Source organism: Gopherus evgoodei, chromosome 3, assembly GCF_007399415.2.
Source record: "Gopherus evgoodei ecotype Sinaloan lineage chromosome 3, rGopEvg1_v1.p, whole genome shotgun sequence".
NCBI classification, from domain to species: domain Eukaryota; kingdom Metazoa; phylum Chordata; order Testudines; family Testudinidae; genus Gopherus; species Gopherus evgoodei.
In genome coordinates, this window is record NC_044324.1 from 20,319,144 (window position 1) to 20,343,925 (window position 24,782).

Consider the following 24,782-nt stretch of genomic DNA (forward strand, 5'->3'; position numbering starts at 1 on the left):
CTGTGATTCAAACTCCTTGAATCTAAAAACAGAGAGGAGTGCACCTTTCCCCCTCCTCTTTCCCCCTCCCCAAGAGGTAATACAGATTCAAGCTCCGTGAATCTAAAACAAAGGGATTCCACCTTTTCCCCCCTCCCTTCTCTCTCCCTGTCTCCCACCAATTCCCTGGTGAGTACAGACTCAATTCCCTTGAGCCTCAACAAGGAGAAAAAATCAATCCGGTCTTAAAAAGAAAAAACTTTTAATAAAAGAAAGAAAAAAAGTAAAAGTTGTCTCTGTAATTTAGATGGTAAATGTTACAGGGTCTTTCAGCTTATAGACGCTAGAGAGGAGCCTTCCCCCCAGCACAAATACACATTAAAATCATTCCAGCAAAATACACATTTGCAAATAAAGAAAACAATCAAAAAGACTAAACCACCTTCTACTGTAACTTACTATTTGAATAGAAAATTAGAGAGCCTGTAGGTATGTCTGGTTACCCTCTCAGAACCCAGAGAGAACAACAGACAAAGAAAACACACAAACAAAGACTTCCCTCCACCGAGATTTGAAAGTATCTTGTCTCCTGATTGGTCCTCTGGTCAGGTGTTCCAGGTTCACTGCTTGTAACTCTTTACAGGTAAAAGAGACATTAACCCTTAACTATCTGTTTATGACAGCTCCGAGATTGGAGACAAGGTAGGTGAGGTAATAGTTCTTATTGCTGTCATGGTATCTTTCCCCAATCTGAACCTTAGAGTCCAAAAGTTGGGGTACCAGCATGAATTCCTCTAAGCTCAATTACCAGCTTAGAACCTGTAGCACTGCCACCAGTCAGGACTTGGAGTGCCTGATAAACTCTGGTCCCCCCAAAACCCAGACCCCCTGGATCTTAACACCAGGAAAGTAAACTCTTTCCCTCACCAGTGCCTCTCCTAGGATTTCCCTCCCGGGGTTACCCTGGGAGATCACTGTGATTCAAACCCCTTGAATCTTAAAACAGGGAGGAATGTCCCTTCTCCCCTCCCCTTTCTCCCTCACCCAGAGGCAATACAGATTCAAGCTCCGTGAACCTAAAACAAAGGGATTCCACCCTTCTCCCCCTCCCTTCTCCTTCCCTGTTAAGTACAGACTCAATTCCTTTGAGCTTCAACAAGGGGAAAAAATCAGACAGGTCTTAAAAGCAAAACTTTTAATAAAAAAGAAAAAATAGAAGGTGTCTCTGTACTTTAGATGGTAAAAGTTACAGGGTCTTTCAACTTATAGAAACTGGAGAAAAAAAGCCTCCTCCAACAGAAATACAATTTAAAATACTTTCAGCCAAATACACATTAGAACTCTACCAGCCAGATACACATTTGCAAATAAAGAAAACCAATTAAAAAGGCTAAACCGCCTTTCTACTTGCACGTACTACTTGAATAGAAAATTAGAGCCTATAGTACGTCCGGTCCCTCTCAGATCCCAGAGAGAACAAAGCCAAACCCAAAAAACACAAACAAAGGCTTCCCTCCACCGTGATTTGAAAGTATCTTGTCTCCTGATTGGTCCCCGGTCAGGTGTTTGGTTCCCTGTTCGTTAACCCTTTACAGGTAAAAGAGACATTAACCTTTAACTATCTGTTTATGACAATTGTGCCAAGTGTGGAGAAGGTAAGCAGAATGTCTGAGTTAACGATAAGGTGGGGGACTGATTGTTACGCAGAAGGGTTTCACACATGCTGCCAGAGGGCATTTAAAAATCTTAAACCTAACACTTAATATTAAGTGCTCTCCTACTGCCCTTGGGAGGCTTGAAAGCTTTTCCTTTCCACTAAAGGAGGTTGGTCCAGTAAAAGATATTTCCTCACCCACCATGTTTCTCTCATGTCTGGGGTCTAGCACAGCTCCAACAACACTTCAAAAAATGTTCATAGATTCTATGGCCAGACGGGACCATGGTGATCTAGTCTGAGCTCCTGCAGAACACAGGCCAGGGAGCTTCCTGAAATAATTCCTGTTGCTGGAATAGAGTCTAGCCCTCACTGTAACTAGTAAAAGCATAGAAATAGAAACCGTTCAAAAATATTTAAATAAGTGGTACTTTATTATTGTTTAACAGTGCAATTAAAACTGCGATTAATCATGATTAATTTTTTTAATCTCATGATTAATAGTGATTCATTTTTTTTAATCACTTGACAGCTCCAATTTAAAGTCATCAAGAGATGGAGAATCTACTGTTTCTCCTGGCAGTGTATCTTGGTTGGTTGGTTCTAATTGTTAACCATCCACGCTGATTTTTTTTTTAAATGTACCTTTATTTTAACTTGAAATTGTTTGGCCTTAACTTCCAGCCACTGGTTCTTGTTATGATATACATCATATCTATGTTTGGTTGCACTACCTCTCGAGTCTGCCTGACTGAGCTGCAAATCTCATGAGGATCGGCTTTTCTATGAGATTGCTTGTACATCTTGCTTCTCGCCAGCCAAGGAACCCTTTGAGAATAGCCTTCTTCATAGTATTTATCACTACTTCTTCTGATCCCAGCTGGAATGTAAAAGTGTAGCGATGCACTGAAAATACAGCTTTACAGGAATTTTTAAAGTTTTGAGAAGTCTTTCAAATAGCCAGCTTGGTTGTATTTAGGGTTTGATTTCAAATTTGGTCAAATGTGGATAGTTCTTAAATGTCTAAGCTGGTTCTTCCGTGCCTATTAGCATTAAATCTGGTTTTGGCTCACACAATATGTGGAGACTTAATCATTCTCCATCTCCAAGGCTAGCTGGAACAACAGGAAGTGTTGCCTTTTTGCCCATGCCAGCCCATGTTCTAAAAGGGAAAATGGATCTTTCGCCTCTGCTTCCTGGTTCCTCATTATATCAACCCTCTTTCCATCACTGGCTAGTTTACTAAACATAGCGACCATTTTATGAGCATCTCAGCCTTCTCTACTACACAGTTAAACAAAAATGATCATATTGTGAATATTTTTTTTTATTTTTATTTTTTGTAGGTCCAAACAGTGATAGAGGAGCTTCTTTCAGTAAAATGTGAAACTGAGCCATTGTCTGCTAAATTCCTTCTCCGGAATGGATTTGAGGAAGGTAATGCTTTTAAAAAAAATTAGGTGACACTTACAGTAATAGGGGGTTTCTCCTTATGTGCTAAAAAAGACCTTTGCAGGGTGCAGGAGGTATTATACTCTTAATGGTTTTACACCATTTATTTTCCTCCTGGTTTATTAATAATGTGTGTGTGTTATAGTGAGGGAGTTTAAGGAGGAATGAACTGTTGAATTGATATTAAAAACAGTATTACTAATATGTTAATTACTGATTCCTCTCCTCCCCTCAATCTGCTTTATTACACAAACATAAGCAGGGACATTGGGATAGTTTACTATGGGACATAAAGTACCATATTATGGAAGTTCCACTGTCATGTGAAGTTATCCAGTACCATATTTTCAAAGGTAGGTATGTGCGCATGCCTGTTTCTAATGTAGTAGGGATATTAGATGAGGAGAACTCTGAGTTACTACAGAGAATTCCTTCCCAGGTATCTGCCTGGTGGGTCTTGCCCACATGCTCAGGGTCTAACTGATCACCAGATTTGGCGTCGGGAAGGAATTTCCCCTTGGGTCAGATTGACAGAGACCCTTGGGATTTTTTTTGCCTTCCTCTGCAGCATGGGGTCCTGGTCACTTGCAGATTTAAACTAGTGTAAATGGTGAATTCCCTGGTTTCAGAGTAGCAGCTGTGTTAGTCTGTATCTGCAAAAAGAACAGGAGTACTTTGTTAGTCGCTAAGGTGCCCCAAGTACTCCTATTCTTTTTGGTGAATTCTCTGTAACTTGAAGTTTTTAAACCATGATTTGAGGACGTCAGTAACTCTGCCAGAGGTTAGGGATCTATTTCAGGAATGGGTGGGTGAGATTGTGTGGCCTGCAACGTGCAGCAGGTCAGACTAGAACAGGGGTTCTCAAACTGGGGGTCGGGACCCCTCAGGGGGTCACAAGATTCTTACATGGGGGGTCACGAGCTGTCATCCTCCACCCCACACTCCCCTTTTCCTCCAGCATTTATAATGATGTTACATTAAAAACACCTTTTATATATTTATCAGGAGGTGTCACACTCAGAGGCTTTCTATGTGAAAGGTGTCGCCAGGACAAAAGTTTGAGAACCACTGGACTAGATGATCCCGATGGTCCCTTCTGGCCTTAAAGTCTATGAGTCTCTGAGATACCTTTTGTATTAATTTATAATAAATGGACCCAAAAGGTCAAAGGTGTTAAGATGACCCAGTCACTGTCCAATATTCAATGGTTTTAAAGAAGGTTTGGGGTTTCTTATTCAGATAAATCAGCCTGCTTAGTACCATGGCAAACACACCATGAATTGTTTTAACCCTTTATTAAAAATACAGAAAAGAAAAAGCATCTGAAATTTGAAGTATTAAATACGGCCTCTCCTTTTCCCTTCAGCTGGAGAAAGGCTTTAAAAGGAAAATGCCCTGTTTGAGAGTCCCATAGATGGGATTGCAGATGCTAATAACTGTCCTTTTGGGGGAAAAGAGAAAAAATTAGTTGAGATGGGCTGGAGCTGTTGTTGAATCTAGCCCGATCCCATTGCCTGGAAGACAAACCAAGGCACACACAAACAAGGAAAGAAAAGAACAGCAAAGACAGAAAAGGCTGCCTCTGTCTCTGGCATTGACTTTCACTTGCAAGCTGACTGCTGAAGAAACACCGGCATACCACATGGTTTTATCAGCCACTCTGAGACCCGCATTCCAGCATCGGGCTGCTTAGGGCATTGCTTTTAACTATCCCTCTGGTCGCAGGCTCACAGCGCGATTGCAAAATATACAGTTTTGGCTGGCTAAGCAAGACTCTTCTTAAACAGAAGGCAAAAGGAGAGAGATACGAAGGAGAAGAAATAAAGTGGGGAAGGAAAAGGATGCACAAGGGGGGTGTGTGTGGTGGGGGGGTGACAGTCTCACATTCCAGATGGTATTTGGGATTTAGCCAGAGTTGGTTGAGGGGGTGATGTCGTTTGGGTTCCTATCTCTGGCCTGGTCTAGTCAGGAAGCTTCTCAGGATTAGGATGAAGAAGGCACAGTTGTGTCACGCTGGATCCTGGGGTCCCAGGAGATGGGGGGCAGTCATGATGAAGAAGGTCATGCCTACTCATTCTCTTGTCTTTCAGTCACTCAGCCTTCCCATCCATCAGTTTCCCCCGCAAAAAAAAATCTTTTTGAGGCCCCCAGAAGGGGAATGGTGTGTGGAATAGCTCAACATCTCATTATTTTGTCCACCAATTAGGCCTAAATGCTGAAACACCAATTTTGAGCCACTGAATTCCAGTTCCACGCGTCTCTTGTGCCCCAGGCATGATCTTAAGAAGTCCTTGAGATCTATGGGTAGGCATTTCTTATATAGCCCAAATCAGTCTGTCTCCCTTCTGCACCATTCCCCATCAATATTTTTAGGTTATTGTAACACTTTATGAACTTTCACTCTCTCTTCTCAGTTGAAGTCACAATTAGGGTAAATACGGAGCTCCAATTATCACAACATGCTTGATCTGCATCTGTAATTCACTTGTCCAGGTTTGTATATTACATGTGACTCTGTGCCTAATCCACTAGGGAGGTGCATCTGGGGCTTCTCTCACCTACAACGACTGGCTTTTTAGATCAAGCTGCAGGGACTCATGCTTTCAGCTGTCAAGATCCCTGGTTCAGTTTGTTATGGTGACCGTTGTACTTGTGTATCTAAAGTGTGTGCACCTCCTTGGTATGCTTCATTGGGCACACGCATGTGCAAATGCTTGCTTTGCAAGTGTGCATCATTTATTTGCTCAGGCAAATTTAGGCACAAGATTGCATTCACCAGACATTTGAGTGTCCAGCTCCTCCATGGATTTCTGAATCCTTTTCAAACATCTAACCTCTTTGATTTTTACCACTGTTAGGCCAGAGAGACCCTGCCACTGAGGGACATGTTGCCAGCTGGACAGAACCCTTTTGTGGAAGGTTCAGTATTCACAGGCCAAAACATCTTGTAAAAATGTCTCCATCAATCTTACCAAGATACAACCTCACTGAGTACACACATGTAAGTAGCCTCCCTGAGTAGGGCAAAACATGGAGGAAAGTACCAAGAACCAAATAACGTTATAAAATTAGAGATGGACAAGACATATTAGGAAATTGAGGCCATCTTCCCTTCTCCCCAAACCCATGTAAGATTGTGTCTTAGGTATATATATTCCTGGGCCATGAAGAAGCAAACCTTATTTATCCATAACCTCTATTGCTTATTAAAGGCGATAGATTGACAGCCCTGGAAATTGATGTGTTCTGGAGATAACCAGAGGATGTGCCTTGGGGTCAGTGCCAGTCCAAGCTGCTCCATTCTATTTCATTAATGTGCTGCAACCCTGCCTAGAGAGGCTGTCTCTACCAATGTAATGCTTAATACTTGTAGTGATTTGCACCCATAGAACTCATAGTACAGTTATAAAGATAGGTAAGCATCATCCTCACTGTACAGATTAGGGCACAAAGAGTTTGTGACTTGCACAAGCTCACTAAGGAGGGAGTGGTAGAGCTAGGAATAGAATTCAGGTCATTTGATTTCCAGTCTGGTATTCTCTCCCCTCTCAGTACCATACTAGATAAAGCCTTGGGAGGAGACTCAGCAGACCAGGGTTCTATTTCCACTGTTGCCACTAGCCTGCTGGATGACCTTAGGCAAATTACTTCTCTATGCCTCATTTTCCCCATCTGTAAAATGGGGATAATGCTGCCCTCCTTGGTAGAATGCTACATAAAAGCTGCGTGGTTGTATTATTATTATGGCGATGGCCTCTGTGTAGTGGGAAGGGACAATTCATTCTAAATGCCCATTTTAGTCTCTTTTTTTTTTTTAATGTTGGAGATGCCAGCAGCAGTGCCAATTACTATCAGTCAAGATAGTGGGCATTACAGTGTAAACTTCTTTTCACAAGAAATCGGACTAAAAGCAGCAGCTCATTTCACATAAGTCAAGAAACAGACCTAAACTGTGTGGGTTGGATTTGGACCATAATATAAACCTTCATCAATAATGTATTGTTTTCCTTCCTCTTTCTCAGGTGTGCTTTGCATATAAAGGTTATGTGAGCGATACCCTTTATGTTTCAGTGTCCTATATCAACACCTTTCTAAATATGGTGAAGAAGAATCTTACTTGCCTGTGGAGTCTGAATGAGACCAGCCCAGAAAGGTACCCAGTACAAGGATACATGTAGTATAGTTTCAGCAAATGGCTTCCTCCCCACTAAGAGAACAAACCTGTGTGCTGTAGACACACCAGCATAGGGGCAGCACCTCTGCTGGTGTAAAATTTCATAGCCCCATGGAAGCCACTAGAGATATGCATGTTTAATCCATCCGAACAGCTTGCCTGTTGTGTTCATCAGCAAAACCGTACACACTGAGTGCTGGCAATAGAACTCAGCACTGTCCCCTCCAAGACCTTTACCCCTTGAAATAGAGAACAGCCACATGGAGTAGCAAAGCTTTTATCTTCCTTGTGGGGCTACCACTGGAGACTGACCAGTCACAAGCCATTTAAGCAGTACGTTACACATGGACACGGTAATCGTAATAATACCCCTCCCTGAAGGCCTCTAAGGGTGTGTCTACACTGCCATTAAAAACTCATGGCTGGCCCACATCAGCCGGCTTGAGCTTGTGGGGCTCAGGCTGCGGGGCTATTTAATTACAGTGTAGAACTCTGGGCTTGTGCTGGAGCTCTGGGACTCTGCCAGGAGGGAGGGTCCCAGACCTGACCCTGAATGTCTACACTGCCATGTGACCCCCAGCCCTGTGAGCTCAAGCAATGGCCAGCCATAGGTGTTTCATTGCAGAGTAGACATCCTCTTGGTGCCTTGACAATGAACACCACAAGCCAGTTGCTGTAACGGGAAAGACTCTGAGTAGTGGCTACACAGCACTTAATCTCAGAAATAGTTAGGAACTTATAGCATTTCTTCTTGACCCCCATCTGTCAGCCAGCATATTCCTGGAAACACACATAGGAGTGGTAGCCCTTGTGATTTTTATCCTAACAAATGTACCTGCAGATGCCATTCTTAGGTATGTCTAATTATTTTTGATGCTTATTAAGCTATTTCCCGCCATACTTTCCTGCATCCCTGAGTTCAACGAAGTATTTAGAATGCATGTTGCTGCTACTCCGCCTTAACCCACCACTCTGTCCTGGATGATTGGATTGTTGGAGTCAATGCACTACGTTAATGCTGAGTTATACAAGGCTAGCCACTGTGGGTATATACAACCTGACTAGAGGTCTGCGTTGGAGCTGACTGATTATTGGCAAGTGTCCTATCTCAGTGTGCACTATATCCTGTGCCAGGCCAGGGATGTGTTCTCCAGGGGTCTGTCTTTATGCTGGGGCAAACAAAAGTCCTTACCAGGAACTCAGCAAAGATATTTCTTGGATGTAATGCTCACCCTTATTTAATCTAAAGTTATTTCATTGGCTGTCCTTGGAGATAGGATACTGCCCTAGGTCGACAAGTGGTCTAGTTTGGTATGATACATTCTGTTGTGCTCGTTAGGTTTTCTAATGGTTAAGGGTTGAATCTGGCTGTTAATTTAATATGTCCTCTTTGTGTTTAGTAGAGACAAGATTCTTACCCAGATTTCCTTTTTGCGCTAGCTGAGAGGACTGGCTCTCGGTGAATATTGCCATACGCATTACGAGCATTTGACATCTGCTATACACCCACAACCCCTCAGGATCCTTTGTATAGTTGCAACAGTGCTTCCAAGGTGGTGGTGGGCAGGAGCGGTGCCAGAGTTTGACGCCCTAGGCGGATGGCCATTTCGCCGCCCCCCGCAGCCCTGGTGGACCTGCCGCAGGCATGCCGGCAGACGGTCTGCTGCTGGAAAGGCTCTGGTGGAGCTGCTGCAGGCATGACTGCGGTAGGTCCGCCAGAGCCTTTAGACCAGCGCACCGTCCACCGAAATGACTGCAGCAGCTCCACCGGAGCCTTTCCAGCAGCGGACTGTCTGCCGGCATGCCTGCGGCAGGTCCACTGGACCCATGTGCCGCCCCCCCCCGGCAAAATAGTGCCCCCCCAAAATTCTGGCACCCTAGGCCATTGCATAGGTCGCCTAAATGGTAGCACCGGCCCTGGTGGTGAGGATTGCAACAGCTGGCATGAAGGTTTAAGGCATGGGCAAGTGACATGTAGCACAACAAGTGAAGATACATTTGCCATGAAATGCAGCTGTGAGCCACTCTTTCTCTGCCTATCTGCAGGGTAAGAGAAAAGCTGATTAATGGAGGTTTTTAGTCAAGTTAAGCAACAATCGGTTTATGTTTCTCAAGGCAGAGAGGTGTGAGCCAATAGCATGGCTGTGGTGTTGCATTTATTTCTGGAAATCCATGATTTACTAGGTACAGCCCTTGAGTACCTGGCAAGGTGAGAATGCAGCTCTCTGTGCTGCAGAGGCTTGGAATTCTAGGCTTAAAATGCTCTGGGCATACAGGAGGAGCTTGGGAAATCCCTGCTGCATGTCAAACAGGCCCAGATATTTTTGGTATTGTTTAAAACAATTTGAACATGAGGTAGGCCCCGTCTTTGTGTAACCCATTTGTGAGTGTGCGTAACCAGTCCTACTCTGTGTTGATCCACAGAGAAGACAAGGCTGTTGAAACCCCACGCTAGAGAAGCCATGACGCTTTAACTCATGCTGTAGCGACTCATGCTTATAGCTCTGGAGGTCTCTGATTCAATTCAGTGTGTGTCAGCCAAGATGGTGGCCGTCATATTAGCACCCACTTGGGTATAAGATTTAGGCAGCTGCCTAGCTCACCTTGTTATAAACAGATAGCTAAGGGTTAATGTCTCTTTCCCCTGAAGCACCTGACCAGAGGACCAATCAGGAAACCGGATTTTTTTAACTTTGGGTGGAGGGAAGTTTGTGTCTGAGTCTTTGTTTTCTGTCTGCCTGCTTTCTCTGAGCTTTGGAGAAGTAGTTTCTACTTTCTAGTCTTCTGTTTCTAAGTGTAAGGACAAAGAGATCAGATAGTAAGTTATATGGTTTCTTTTCTTTGGTATTTGCATGAATATAAGTGCTGGAGTGCTTTGATTTGTATTCTTTTTGAATAAGGCTGTTTATTCAATATTCTTTTAAGCAATTGACCCTGTATTTTGTCACCTTAATACAGAGAGACCATTTGTATGTATTTTTTCTTTCTTTTTTATATAAAGCTTTCTTTTAAGACCTGTTGGAGTTTTTCTTTACTTCAGGGAAATTGAGTCTGTACTCACCAGGGAATTGGTGGGAGGAAGAAATCAGGGGAGATCTGTGTGTGTGTTGGATTTGCTAGCCTGATTTTGCATTCCCTCTGGGGGAATAGGAAAGTACTTTTTGTTTCCAGGACTGGGAACAGAGAGGGGGAGTCACTCTGTGTAGTTTCACAGAGCTTGTGTCTGTGTATCTCTCCAGGAGCACCTGGAGGGGGGAAGGGAAAAAGGATTATTTCCCTTTGTTGTGAGACTCAAGGGATTTGGGTCTTGGGGTCCCCAGGGAAGGTTTTTCAGGGAGACCAGAGTGCCCCAAAACACTCTAATTTTTTGGGTGGTGGCAGCAAGTACCAGGTCCAAGCTGGTAACTAAGCTTGGAGGTTTTCATGCTAACCCCCATATTTTGGACGCTAAGGTCCAAATCTGGGACTAAGGTTATGACACACCTATCCCTTAAGCTGGCTATTAGTGAAATGTACTCTGAATGCCTTTTCAGCTGGAAGTTCACATGTGCTGATCTCTGGAGGTGCTGTGTGAACGGCTCTGAATCCCTCCGGGACCTTGAAGCCAACTCATCGGTGTTTGTGCATCAGATCGATATGCTGATCCCTGAGAGAGAGGAGGAGACATCTAGCTGGTTTTACCTTGATGAAATTATTGTCTCGGATAGAAACATAGCTGGTAATTGAATTCCTTTCTCTTTGTTGGTGTTCTAGGCACTACCTTCCCTAAAAAATATCAATAAATGATCTGGCTTTTAGAGAGAGAGTTTTTCATTAAAAAAATACAAAGAAAAAAACCACCCTGCATTTTTCTGAAAACAAAGTTTCTTGAAAAACCATCAACTTAAATTTATTTTGTTTTCATTGAAAACATCTAGAGTAGAACCTCAGAGTTGTGAACACCAGGGTTACGAACTGACCAGTTAACCACACACCTCATTTGGAACCAGAGGTATGCAATCGGGCAGCAGCAGAGAGGGAAAAATAAATAAATAAAAAAGCAAATAGAGTGCAGTACAGTGTTAAATGTAAAGCTATTAATAAAATAAAGGGAAAGCAGCATTTTTATTCTCCACTGTAAAGTTTCAAAGCTGTATTAAGTCAATATTCAGTTGTAAACTTTTGAAAGAATAGCCCTAATGTTTTGTTCAGAGTTCCAAACATTTCAGAGTTAGGAACAACTTCCATTCCCTATGTGTTTGTAACTTTGAGGTTCTACTGTCTCAAAAATGGTGGTTGACCCTTTTTAGCTCCCTGAAAATGCTGGATTTTCAGTAAATAAAACAATTCACTGACATTTTTGATAAGAAGTTGCCAATGTTATGAGACATATTGAAGAAACACCACCAAGTGGGTGCCTATCCAGTTCTGAAACGGAAACGACTTTGAAGTTTTGAAATAAAAGAACAGTGACTCTAATGAATAATAATATTTTCCTTTCAGTTTTTCAAAAGGATTCCAGACCAGCTCGTCCAGGTGGAAATGTTATCCAAGAAGTGTCTGTGGTGGGGTCTCCCCCAACCTATAATGTGTCCTTTCTGGTGGCTGGCTGTGGCAGCAATCTCCCTCTTCTGTCACTGAGGTAGGAATTGGAGGCAGGTTATCCTGCATGTGCCTAGTACAGATTCTCATACCTTCCTCTGGAGCAGCTGGTGCTGGCCGCTGCCAGGGCCAGGATGCTGGACTAGATGAAACTCGGGTCTGACCCAGTCTGGCAATTCCTGTGTTGCTGTTCCTAGGAATTCTTAATCTTTTTCACTCACAAGTGCTTGATGTTTCTGCTTCTGTTCAGTTTCCATCCGACCCTTTGCTAGAAGGTCTCATCTTGCCTCAGCCATTCTCGAAGGGGACCAGACAGAGGCCCTTGTCACCAGAAATCCCAACTTGTTAACAGTATGGCAGGGCCCTGGACTAAATAGAACAGAGAGAACTGTAAGGTTTTAGATTAAAAGAAAAATTCTGAATTTCTAATCCCAAACTTTGGGAGAATTTGGTTCCAGACTGGAATGTTGTGCTTGGTTTATCTCCATGCTGAACTGGAGCACAGAGTCTGAACAGCCTGGAACTTTGAGGGAGTTTAGACCTGGATTTTATGATTTGGGCTCAATCTCTTAAAAACCAGCCAAACACACTCCACCCCATCCCACCTTACATACACAACAAAGAACTCCTCCATGACCTCCCAGGTCCAGTTCACCCTGGTGTCCTATGTAGCAGTGCAGTTTGTTTTCACAGCTCATAGCGAGGGGCCATTCTTATTTATTTTTTTAGTGTTATTTTTTAAGACTGGCACTCTGTGTGTGATTATGAATCAGCTTATTATTATTATTATTATTTATTTGTATTTCTAGTAGCAGCCATGAGCCCCAGTTGAGATCAGGGTCCCATTGTGGTAGGTGCTATGCACACACATATGTCTCTGCCCCAAAGAGTTTTGTCTACTTAGATCACAGACAGACAAAGAAAGGAGCACCTACAACTCTTACTGAAATCTATAGTAGCTGCATGGGCTCAGTACCTCTGAAAATCAGACTCGTGGATTTTAAAGAAATGCAACCTAAGTCAGCAAGGAGGAAAAAATAGAGAAATGGAAACAATCCAGTTTATATTTTATGGGGGACTCCCAAGACCTTATCTGCTCAGTGTAAGTTGTTCCTGCTACACTCCTTCAAAGTTCAAGGCTCTCAAATGATTTGGTAACATGGTTAAAACACAGTACAGCCCTGTCTGCAATGCAAAGCCAGCCAAGTTTCGTAGCATTGTAGATAGGTACAGCCTAGATGTGACTTCACTTGTAAGTAGATCTCCCCTTACACCAGTGGTTCTCAAACTTTTGTACTGGTGACCCCTTTCACATAGCAAGCCTCTGAGTGTGACTTTATAAATTAAAACACTTTTTAATATATTTAAAACCATTCTAAATGCTGGAGGCAAAGCAGCGTTTGGGGTGGAGGATGACAGTTTGTGACGTCCCATGTAATAACCTTGCGACCCCCTGAGGGGTCCCAACCCCCAGTTTGAGAACCCCTGCCTTACACTCTCACTTTACAGAGAGAAAGAGAAGTTCCATATCTATGTGGCACGGACAAAGCTGAGTGGATAAATTCAGCTTTGTCTGAATTCTGGTTTTTTTTTTTTAAATATATAAACAGGGGAATAGTGGATAGGCACCAGGGAGGGGATTTTACTTTTGCGTGTGAGCTGTTTGGTGGAATACTGATGTCCATTTCTGGTGTCAACATCTGTAAAAAGCATGTTAAAAAGGGGGAAAAGGGGTAGAGAAGAGCTACAAAAATGATTCAAGGACTGGAGAGAATGCCTTACAATGAGAGACGTAAAGAGCTCAATCAATTTATTTGTCAAAAAGATTAAGAGGTGACTTGATTAATATCTAAGTACTGACACAGGGAGACTCTCTATGGGAGTAGTAAAAAATTCTTTAATCTAGTGGAGAAAGGCTTTACAGGAACCAATGCCTGGAGGATAAAGTCAGACAAATTCAAATTTGAGCTAACACACAATTTTAACTGTGAGGGTTGCCAAGCATTGGCACAAACTATGATTCTCCAGTCTTGATGTCTTCATATCTAGACTAGATATCCTTCTGGAAGATGGACTTTAGCCAGACACAAATTTTGGGCTCAATACAGGGGCAACTGGGGGAAATTCTTTGGCCTGTGTTGTACAGGAGGTCAGGCTAGATAATCTAATGAAGTGGTTATCAACCAGGGGTATGTGTACCCCTGGGGGTACCCATAGGTATTCCAGGGTGTACTCAAGTCATCTGGATATTTGCCTAGTTTTACAACAGGCTAAATAAAAAGCACTAGCGAAGTCAGTACAAACTAAAATTTCATACAGTGACTTATTTATACTGCTCTATGTACTATACACTGACATGTAAGTACAATATTTATATTCCAGTTGATTAATTTTATAATTATATGGCAAAAAAGAGAACATAAGCAATTTGTCAGTAACAGTAGGCTGTGACACTTTTGTATTTTATGTCTGATTTTGTAAGCAAGTAGTTTTTAAGTGAGGTGAAACTTGGAGGCACACAAGACAAATCAGACTCCTGAAAGGGGTACAGCAGTCTGGAAAGATTGAGACCCACTGATCTAATGGTCCCTTCTGGCCTTAAAATCTAGGAATTAGAATAAATGTGTTTAATTAGGGAATTATATAGCTGATATTCATACAAGTCACCACATGGTGACACTCTTGTGCCACCAAGGACATTTGTTTTTCCCTAACCACACTTAAAGTGGTGAATTTTTGAAAACAATCTTAAAGTTGCAGGTCGATCAGTCTATATTGTAAGCAATATAGATAACTTGTCCTTGCCATCATCAGATGCATAGAGATGTTGAGCACATTTGTGAAAGCTACGTGAACAAATATCACTCCAACCTCTTTTCTTTATCCCTTTGGCATAGCAAATGTGCTTATCTTTGGATCACAGATTGTCCTTTTGTTCTATTTGTACAGCGTCTAGCACAGTGGAGTCTAGGTCCAGGACTAGGGCTTCTAAGTTCTACCATAATACTACTACTACTAACTACTAAGAAGACAAAATTATAACTGTGAAGCATAAAAACATTGTTCTTTAAGGATCACCTCCATTGTCCTCCACTGCAGATGATGCATGTACCATGACCATGTGAGCTTGGAATAGCAGTGTCTCAGGGCTATGAGTGTTCCCTGCTTTGGTCCTTAAACACTTCCAAAGGACGCTGCTGATCTAAACTCCATGGGGTGCATACACATCACTTGCAGCATGGATCCTTGCAGGCAGCCATCTCGAAGAACAGTTACAATGATAAGGCACCGTGTTACTTTTCAAAGCACATCTGGATCGTAGTCGGCTTCCTTGTTTGGAGATCATTTTTGTGAAAGTGTCTGACATTGCTTTGCTCTTCTGTAACCCCTCCCACCAGGAGAATCTCAAAGCACTGTACAAACATTGGCCAAAACTAAGCAGGATGATGGTCTTGTGGTTAAAACTTAGGGCTGGGGGTGGGCCTTGTCAGTTAGAGCACTACTCTGGGACGTTAAAGGCATGCAGTTTGTCAAGACATCAAGGAAGTCAATTAGGATATGCCCACAGTCAAGCTGAAGGTGTAACTCCAGGTAGGATAAAGGTACTTCTGCTAACTTAGACAAAGCCAGCATGCTAAAAATAGTAGTGTAGCCCCCAAAGTGCCAGAGCAGGTACAGAGGGTCGAGGGTGGGATTGTACTCAAGGCAGCTACTCCATCTTACAACCTGTGCCACTGTGGCCATGCTGCTATTTTTAGCATGTTAGCTTGATCAAAGCTAGTGTGTGTATGTCTACCTGAACTGGAAATTACATCTCCCGCACCAGGGCAGACTCACCCTTCACTCCCATCATTAAATGGGGATAGTGGCACTAATCTACCTCGTCAGGGGTCTTCTGAGGATAACACGTTTGTCAGTTCCTAGGATACTATGGTGATGGGAGTTGGATAAGTACCTAAGATAGAAAAGAGTTGGGGGACCAGGGTTGTCCGTTCCCAGTTCTTCTATAGCTTTTCTTGTATGACCTCAGGTAAGTCATTTCCCCCCTCTGTGCTCATTGTCCCACATTGGGAATGATAATACAGAAAGGTTATTGGGAGCCTTAATTTGTTACTGTTCGAAGTTCGGTAGCCCGAAGAGTTTGACAAAATATTACTGAAGCTCTGAGGACGGTCTCCTAGAGCGAAGATGTTACATCACTTTGAAAATGCTGCCGTATCGCAGTGCCAAGTGTTGAAATGCTAAGGTTCAGTTCAGCAGACTCAGACTGGGACAGGCACAAAAGCTATTTGGCCAGCCTTTGTGAGGGGCTTTCTGGTTCATTTCACGGGCATGTCACACCTTTCTGCCTAGCTCTGTATGGAGAACAGTAGCTGGTTCAAGATATTGCAATCAGCTGAATTTTTCTTGCAATCTCCCACTCCTGCTGATTGCATTGGAGTGGAGTTGTGCATCATGCACTGGAGCTGCTGACTCAAATGGTTCAATTCTCTCCAGCAGGGGAGCTTTGCCCTCGCAGGGCTCAGAAGAGGATCACCTGGCTGTGTTCATGGAAGGTGCAAATGTCAGCATGACAGTTCAGAGAGTGCAAGCTGCATCTCCACCCATTGGTGGGACTTTTCGGATCCTGCTCCCCAATACAGTGATATCAGGTAAAGGGAGGGTGAAACTTTCCTTTTCTGGGAGCCAGGACATCACCCCTGGAAACATTCCTGCAAAGGCAGGGCTGTCAGACTGTCCCCCATTTATCTGCCCCAAAGCAGGGACGGATATTTTTGGATGATACTTTAGGTACTAATCCAAAACCCAACTGAGGAGAATGGAGAGACACTCACTGACTTCTATGGGGTTTAGCTCAGACCCTTAGAGGTTTTTTTTCACACTAAGGTATGTTATAGGACAGTGATACTCTCTAAAGCATGTGGGAGGGATAGCTCAGTGGTTTGAGCATTGTCCTGCTAAACCCAGTGTTGAGTGTTCAATCCTTGAGGGGGCCATTTATGAATGTGGGGATTGGTCCTGCTTTGAGCAGGGGGTTTGACTAGATGATCTCTTGAGGTCCCTTCCAACTTTAATAATCTGAGATTCTATGTATGTGTATCTAATGCTGTTATACTTGTCCAGGTGGACCTGTGGCTGCACAGCTGTTGATATCCTTGTTTATAATGAACTTCCCAGGTGTCCCGGTGCATGTCTCCTCCCATCACCTCCGTAAGCTCCTGCAAAGCAACTCAGATAACTCCACAGGCCAGTACTTCAATGCCAGTGATTTCACTGTGACCAAGGATGTGAGCACTTGTTACCAAGATGTGTGGACACTGACCTGGAACTCCATGACTGGTGACTTGCCCATTGTTATTGATGTACGATTATCTTTTCTTTTAATGCAATTCATAGAATATCAGGGTTGGAGGGGACCTCAGGTCATCTAGTCCCACCCCTCTGCTCAAAGCAGGACCAATCCTCAACTATTTTTTTTGCCCCAGATCCCTAAATGGCCCCCTTAAGGATTGAACTCACAACCAGGGGCAGCTCTAGACATTTTGCCCCCCCAAGCACGGCGTCATGCCGCAGGGGGTGCTCTGCCGCTTGCTGGTCCCACGGCTCCTGCGGGAGGTCCACCGAAGCCGCAGGACCAGCGGACCCTCAGCAGGCATGCTGCCAAAGGCACCCTGTCTGCCGCCCTCCCAGTGACCAGCAGAGTGCCCCCCGCGGCATGCCGCCCCAAGCACGCGCTTGGCGTGCTGGGGCCTGGAGCCGCCCCTGCTCACAACATTGGGTTTAGCAGGCCAATGTGCAAACCACTGAGCTATCCCTCCCCCTAAATTGTTGCTGCACCCTTAAATCTCCCAGCCAGGATGTCTGTGTTGACAGGATTCATTTCCACAAAAGTTTTATTCACCTAGCTCTCTCAGGAAACTCCAGCAAAGTGCTTGACAAAGGCTATTATTGAGAGCAAGAACTCAGTAAGTTCTAGAGTGGTTAGATGATTAAGAAAAGGAACAGCAGTTATAGTCAAAGAGAGAAAATATAAAGCCATCAGCCCTAATGCTTTGAAACATAAGCCTGAGGTCAGGAAGTAACTCCTCCATGTGTTATAGAATTGCACAAGAAGGCCCCATTGACATGGGGATTGGACCTGTGCTAGCCAGTCATGTTAAAACATAGTTGCTGCTAGCAGACTTCTAGCATGGTTCTCTGACCAAGGTAGATAGGGTTTTTGTCTTTGAGAATTATACTATGGAGTAACCCACCAGGGTTTCATTATCTGATTCTCATGTGGTTCTCAGACAAAAGTCTCTGTTCATGCTGGTCAGAGAAACCCTCCCCAATAGAGGTGATGTGTAGGGGGGCATGAGGAGTGACATGCCCCCCAAGATTTCTCCCAAGGTGGGAGTCTGGGTGAGCATGGCTGAGGGGTATATGCCTGGGAAAGGCACCAGCATGTAGTGCTCCCACTGAGCTCTGCTAGAAGGCACCTGGAGCAAGGAAGAGAGACTAGGCTGGCAGCACAGCTCTGCCAGAGGGGACCCGGGGAAGCCTGCTGAGTTCTGTCCCTTCCTTATCCGCAGGCACAGTTACCGATGGTACTGTAGTAGGTGTCTGGACCCTGCTCTGGCCTGCGCCATGCCTGCAGAAGGGAGGCAATGGGACAAGTGGGAAGAAGCTGTGAGGGGTGTGGGAGCAACATGGTGCTGGCTTGGAGTGGGCGAGGCACGACGGGACTGGGAAAGGGCCCAGAGGTGATGTGGGGCGGTCACGTGCCACTCCAGAACCTTTAAATCATGCCTCCCCCAATCAAGAATTATGTGTCGCCTCTGTCCAAGTCCTGCTCAAACGAGGTAGTAGCTAGCATGGTCCTAGTCTCAGTCTGGACAGGGACTAGGTGCATTAATGGGCTTTTACACTAACCTCTGAAGGATGTGGCATTGCCCCCTGTCAGCGGCAGCATATTAGACTGAGATGGAGCATTGCTATATAGGGAATCCTATGTAGGTTTCTTTGACAATGTAAAGCCAGAGCTAGGGAGACAGGGTGGTCTGGTGCTGAAGACACAGGACTGGGAGATGGAAAAACTGAGTTCAATTCTGTGCTTCAGGGCAAACTCCCTTCATGATCTTAAACCATGTTTCTTAATCTTTTTGCTTGTTTCCCACCTGTACAATGGAGATTGCAACGTTGTGTTGTGGGATGCATACACTAAGATTGTGAGGGGCTTGGATGTTGTGCCAATGGGGCCATAGAAGCAGATACAGAGAATGTTCCCATTCATTCATTGTAGCCCTTAGAGTAAACCTTAGCTATGTGAGTTTGAGTTGCTTATGAAATGGTACACAACATGTATAAGAAAATTTTTTATTAAGCTGAGAAAAATTGATTTTTCATTCTTTCACGCCATGCTAGGTTTCTGCTGAAAACCTCACAGGACTTAACCCAACCATTGCAGCTCGTGTGGTTTATGATGGCGGCGTATTTATTGGACCAATATTTGGGGACATGCTAGCTACGGCCAATAACCACACGCAGGTAGGTCACCAACTGTTCACAGTTCCCATAGGCTCATTGTGACTTGCTGTCTGACTGACAGATCTGGCCACCCTACACTTGCTGAACAGTGCTGCACTCCCTGGGAAAGGCATTTAAATCAATGAGACTCAGTACAGATTAAGATACTACTAACCATGAGTAAGGGAGGGGTTTTTTCCTTGTGAGGCAGGGGCTTAGAGCTAATCCTATATGACTGTGCCATTAAACCAAACTGATACTGGGTTCTATAGTGATAACTTCCAAACAGTGTAGCAACACTATATTAAACTGCAGTTTTGGGGCCATTATTTAGCAGGGTATGAGGAAGGATGAGCTAGTGAGTGAGTGTGACGTTCCTCTGGTGTTATCTGGACTGGTGATCTGCGAGGTCACTCCAATCCTCAACTCTGGGAGCCAACTTTACCCTGCTCTGCCGTGAGAACCCCCACTCCTGGGCTATTCACGCACAGCTTCTAGCATGTAAACTGCTCCCAGCGATGTGAATAAGCACTTTCGGCCAGCCGCTGCTTGGATTATGCAACTAGCTGATATCTCTGGTCCCAGACACAAACCTAGGAATCTCTGTCTTGCAGTGTCCAGTTATGCCCGCTGGACGCTGCAAGCTTATATGAGTTTGTCAATTTAACAAAGAAATTGATATGAACCAGGCTTGTTATCCCACGGGAGTCTCTGACATGCTTCAAACCAAAATGCACTGCTTCAAGTAGAATAAACAAACAAATTTATTAACTACAAAAGATAGATTCTAAGTGATTATAAGTCAAAGCACAAGAAGTCAGATTTGGTTAAATGAAATAAAAGCAAAACACATTCTGAGCTGATCTTAACACTTTCAATGACCTTACAAACTTAGATACTTCTCACCACGGACTGGCTGGTTGCCGTTCAGCCAGGTTCCCTTCTTGATCAGCGCTTTAGGCACTTTGTGGTGGTATCTGTAGATGGAGGTGGAAGATAGAGAGAGAAATGGCAAACGTCTCTCCCTTTTATCATGTCCTTTCTTCCCTCTTGGCTTTGCTCCCCTCTCTCCTCCCTTAGAGTCAGGTGAGCATTACCTCATCGTAGTCCCAAACTAACCAAGGGAAGGGGGTGACTCACTCGCAAGTCCAACAGATCCTTTGTTGCTGCCTAGGCCAGTGTCCTTTGTTCCTGTGAGGCTGGGCTGGGGTTTGTCCCATACATGCCGTGATGAGGTGTGAACCGCCCCTCTGTTCCTGGAGAGTTTTGCCTGGGCTTTTTTAAGCCATAAGGACAGATTTTCAGCCTCATAACTGTATACATGAAATTACAACCTATAACATTACTATAACAACAATGCTTAGTGCATCATGAGCCTTACGAAGACACCCAACATGACAAATTTTGCATTGGATAACACACAATTATCTTATAAGGATGAACATGGGGGTGCAGGGTGTTCCCCCAAGGTAAGAGTGTCACAGTGGGGTCCTAGCCTGGACTTTAGAGACCCATGTTCAGTGCCCCGCTCTTCAAGAAACTTCCTGTGTGATCCTACTCAAGTCACTTAGTCTCACAATGCCTCTGTTCCCCATCTGTAAAACAGGGACAATAGCAATCCTCCCCCTCACAGGAGCATTGTAGGAATAAATACATTAAAGCTTGTGAGGCTTTTGGATGCAGCAGTGCTTGGGGCCATGGATATACCTAGTGAGATAGACAGAACATTATGGTTTTCTTACACATGGGAGAAATTTTCTCACTCAGGTTTGTTGTTCATTTGAAGCACTGTCTTGGCTTGTTACTGGTAGCAAATAACAAAACTCCCCTCTGATTTTAAAGTGTGGTTATAGTGTTAAAAGAAAAAAAAGGGCCTGTAGAAGTAGCACATGCCAGTTCTTAGCTGCTTCCTGTATGTCTTTGACACAATTTACTTCTGCAGTCAGCACAGTCCAGTGTTTCCTTCCTGTTAGCCCCAGGAGACCAGCAGGTGGTGGGAGAAGGAGGCGGGTTCTGTTGCACTTTGTGCTTCACCAGTCTAGTTCAGAATGAAGACTCTTTCATGGGAGGTGAAGTACTGCTAGAGCCAGCAAGATCACAACTTGGTTTTCAGATCCCAAATGGAGCTTTGGGATCTGTAAGCTGATCATGGTCTCATGTTGCAGTGGGGGAGGTTTAGGTTGGATATTAGAAAAACTTTTTCACTAAGAGGGGGGTGAAGCACTGGACTGGGTTACCTAGGGAGGTGGTGGAATCTCCTTCCTCAGAGGTTTTTAAGGTCAGGCTTGACATAGCCCTGGCTGGGATGATTTAGTTGGGGATTGGTCCTGCTTTGAGCAAGAGGTTGGACTAAATGACCTCCTGAGGTCCTTTCCAACCCTGATCTTCTATGATCTTGATCTGGAATTTGTTATAAATAGGGGACCCCACTAGGTACTTTTCAGAGTGTAACAGCAGTTTATACTGACTCTCACATGGGGAAGGAGAGGAGTGTAGGGTAAATCAGAGCATTCAATCAACTGGTAGGATTGGAGCTGGGAGGAGCTGTGAATATCAGTCAAAAACGAGAAATGATCCAACAGGCACCTAGAGAGGTTATCAGTATAGGCCCTGGATTGCCTATAGTGAACCCTAGAAAACTTTGTAATAAACTTGGGTCAAATTTGAAATGACACTAGGCAAGTTTAGCATGATTCTGGGTTTAATTGTCAGCATTTTGTAGTACTATGTTAACGACCTGGGTCCCTTCCCTCTTTTGGAATAACATTCTTCTCCGTTTCTTCAGGTGGTGGTGGTGGTGAATGATGTCCCAGCTAACTGCTCTGGTTCATGTTCCTTTCAGTATTCTCAGGAAGCAACTCCGTTAGTCAGCCACGTGGACTATTCACTAGGTAATGGTATTTGCACTTCATGGGAGGTCTGAGCTGTCGAAAGGGCCTCTCTGACGTTAGAGATGGGCTCAAGCCAAATTTCTTGGGTCTGAACACCCCAGAACTTAGGAAAGTTTGGAATCTGTACCCAGTTCTGGATTTGAATTTTGCATCTGGCTCCTATTTCTACAATGAGCTAAAACAAAGCCGGTTATGGGAGGGATACATGAACTTGGTGTGTTGGAATATGTGTTCAGATCTGAATTTTGAAGTTTGGATCCATCTTTTTTAACTGTATCCCTTACAGCTTTTGGAATTGTGTACAGCTTTGCAAAGATTATTTACAGTGCTACCATTCAGATTGTTGCTCCCTGTGACAGAGTACTGGGCCACAGCAGCTGGGCCAGTACTCTGGTCACTGCAGCTCTAATTAATTACTCCAGAGCAGACCACATTAAGAAGAGCTGTGCCTAATTGATAGGCTGAGGAGAACTAAGATGGTAATAATTAAGCCATTAATCAGATGATACAAAAAGCACAGGAAGGAAGTGGGAAAATGTATCAGAGGAAGCAGAGAGAGAGAAAGAGAGAGAGTGAGTGCTCTCCCCTGCTTCTCTCAGGAGTTGAGGGCTCCCTGGGACTGTAAGTGTAACACTATAGAGTTTAAGGGTGGTGGAAACAATACTGTAAATTAACTGCACAGAGTGTTTTGCCAGCAGAAAGGTCTTTGAGTAATTTGTAGACTTGAGCAGGAGCCTGACACACTCCCTTTGCACTATGTTAACAGAATAGTCTTAGATTTCTGTTAAGGTGTTTGACTTGGTACCACACCACACACTGATTTAAAAAATGTAAACGATATGAAAGTAACATGGTGCACATTAAATGAATTAAAAACTGGCTAAGTGATAGGTCTCAAAAGGTAACGGTAAACCGGGAATCATCATCAAGTGAGTCTGTTTACACTGAGATCTCGCAGGGTCGGTTCTTAGCCCTAGGTTTTTTAAAGAGGCTAGGACTCTTCAGCTTGGAAAAGAGGAGACTCAGGGGGGATATGATAGAGGTATATAAAATCATGAGTGGTGTGGAGAAAGTGAATAAGGAAAAGTTATTTACTTGTTCCTATAATATAAGAACTAGGGATCATCAAATAAAACTAATGGGCAGCAGGTTTAAAACAAATAAAAGGAAGTTCTTCTTCACACAGCACACTATCAACCTGTGGAACTCCTTGCCTGAGGAGGTTGTGAGGTCTAGGACTATAACAGGGTTTAAAAGAGAACTGGATAAATTCATGGTGGTTAAGTCCATAAATGGCTATTAGCCAGGACGAGTAAGGAATGGTGTTCCTAGTCTCTGTTTGTCAGAGGATGGAGATGAATGGCAGGAGAGAGATCACTTGATCTTTACCTGTTAGGTTCACACCCTCTGGGTCACCTTGCATTGGCCACTGTCGGTAGACAAGATACTGGACTAGATGGACCTTTGGTCTGACCTGGTTCGGCCGTTCTTATGTTCTTATGTAATATTTTTAATGATGACTGTGAAAATAACATAAAATCACTGTGATAAAGCTTACAGATGACAAATTGGGGGTAGTGGTAAATAATGAAGAGGACATGTCGCTGATTCAGAGCAATCCGGATCATTTTATAAACTGGGCACAAGCAAAGAATCTGAGTTTTAGTATGACTAAATGTGTACCTATAGGAATGAAAAATGTAGGTCATACATACAGAATGGCAGACTCTGTCATGGGAAACAGAGACTCTGAGAAAGATTTGGAGGTAGGGGTGGAGAATCAACTGAACGTGAGCTCCCAGTGTGACACTGTGGCCAAAAGAACTAATCTGATCTGGGATGCATAAACAGAGGAATTTCGAGTAGCAGTAGACAGGTTATTTTGACTTTTGTCTTTGGCATGGGTGCACCCACTACTTTAATACTGGATCCAGTTCTGGGGCCCACAATTCAAGAAGGATGTTGACAAATTGGAGAGTTCAGAGAAGAGCCACGAGAATGATTAAAGGATTAGAAAACATGCCTTATAGCAGGGGTGGCCAACATGTGGCTCCACAGCCACATGCAGCTCTTCAGAAGTTAATATGCGGCTCCTTGAATAGGCACCAACTCCGGGGCTGGAGCTACAGGTGCCAACTTTCCAATGTGCCGGGGAGTGCTCACTGCTCAGCCCCTGGCTCTGCCCCAGGCTCAGCCCCTACTTCACCCCTTCCCTGAGCCTGCAGTAGCCTCGCTTCTTTCCCTGCAGTCTCCTTCATGCCATGAAACAGCTGATCGGGAGGAGTGGGAAGGACTAGATGGTGCTGATGGGCAGGGCTGCCAGTGGGTGGGAGGTGTTGGGAGTGGGAGTGAGGGAGCTGATGGGGCGCTGCTGACCTCCTACTGTGGCTCTTTGGCAATGTACATTGGTAAATTCTGGCTCCTTCTCAGACTCAGGTTGGCCACCCCGCCTTAAAGAGAGAGACTCAAAGAGCTCAAACTATTTAGCTGATCAAAGAGAAGGTTAAGGGATGACTTGATTACAGTCTATTGGTACTTACATGGG

At 44.1% G+C, this 24,782-nt stretch overlaps 1 protein-coding gene across 5 annotated transcripts in view; it reads left to right on the top strand.

The window, feature by feature from the left end:
• PKHD1 (PKHD1 ciliary IPT domain containing fibrocystin/polyductin) overlaps positions 1 to 24,782 on the top strand; it is a 391,543-nt gene that overhangs the window by 43,174 nt on the left and 323,587 nt on the right. For 4 of the 5 annotated variants that reach the window (XM_030555225.1, XM_030555227.1, XM_030555228.1 and 1 more), the window contains exons 18-26: positions 2,980 to 3,070; positions 5,944 to 6,086; positions 7,108 to 7,238; positions 10,793 to 10,977; positions 11,742 to 11,880; positions 16,338 to 16,492; positions 17,019 to 17,203; positions 19,245 to 19,367; positions 22,132 to 22,237. In XM_030555225.1, the coding sequence (XP_030411085.1) occupies positions 2,980 to 3,070; positions 5,944 to 6,086; positions 7,108 to 7,238; positions 10,793 to 10,977; positions 11,742 to 11,880; positions 16,338 to 16,492; positions 17,019 to 17,203; positions 19,245 to 19,367; positions 22,132 to 22,237 (1,258 nt within the window). The remainder of the gene's footprint in view (positions 1 to 2,979; positions 3,071 to 5,943; positions 6,087 to 7,107; positions 7,239 to 10,792; positions 10,978 to 11,741; positions 11,881 to 16,337; positions 16,493 to 17,018; positions 17,204 to 19,244; positions 19,368 to 22,131; positions 22,238 to 24,782) is intronic. The other variant, XM_030555226.1, reaches the window with a different exon arrangement.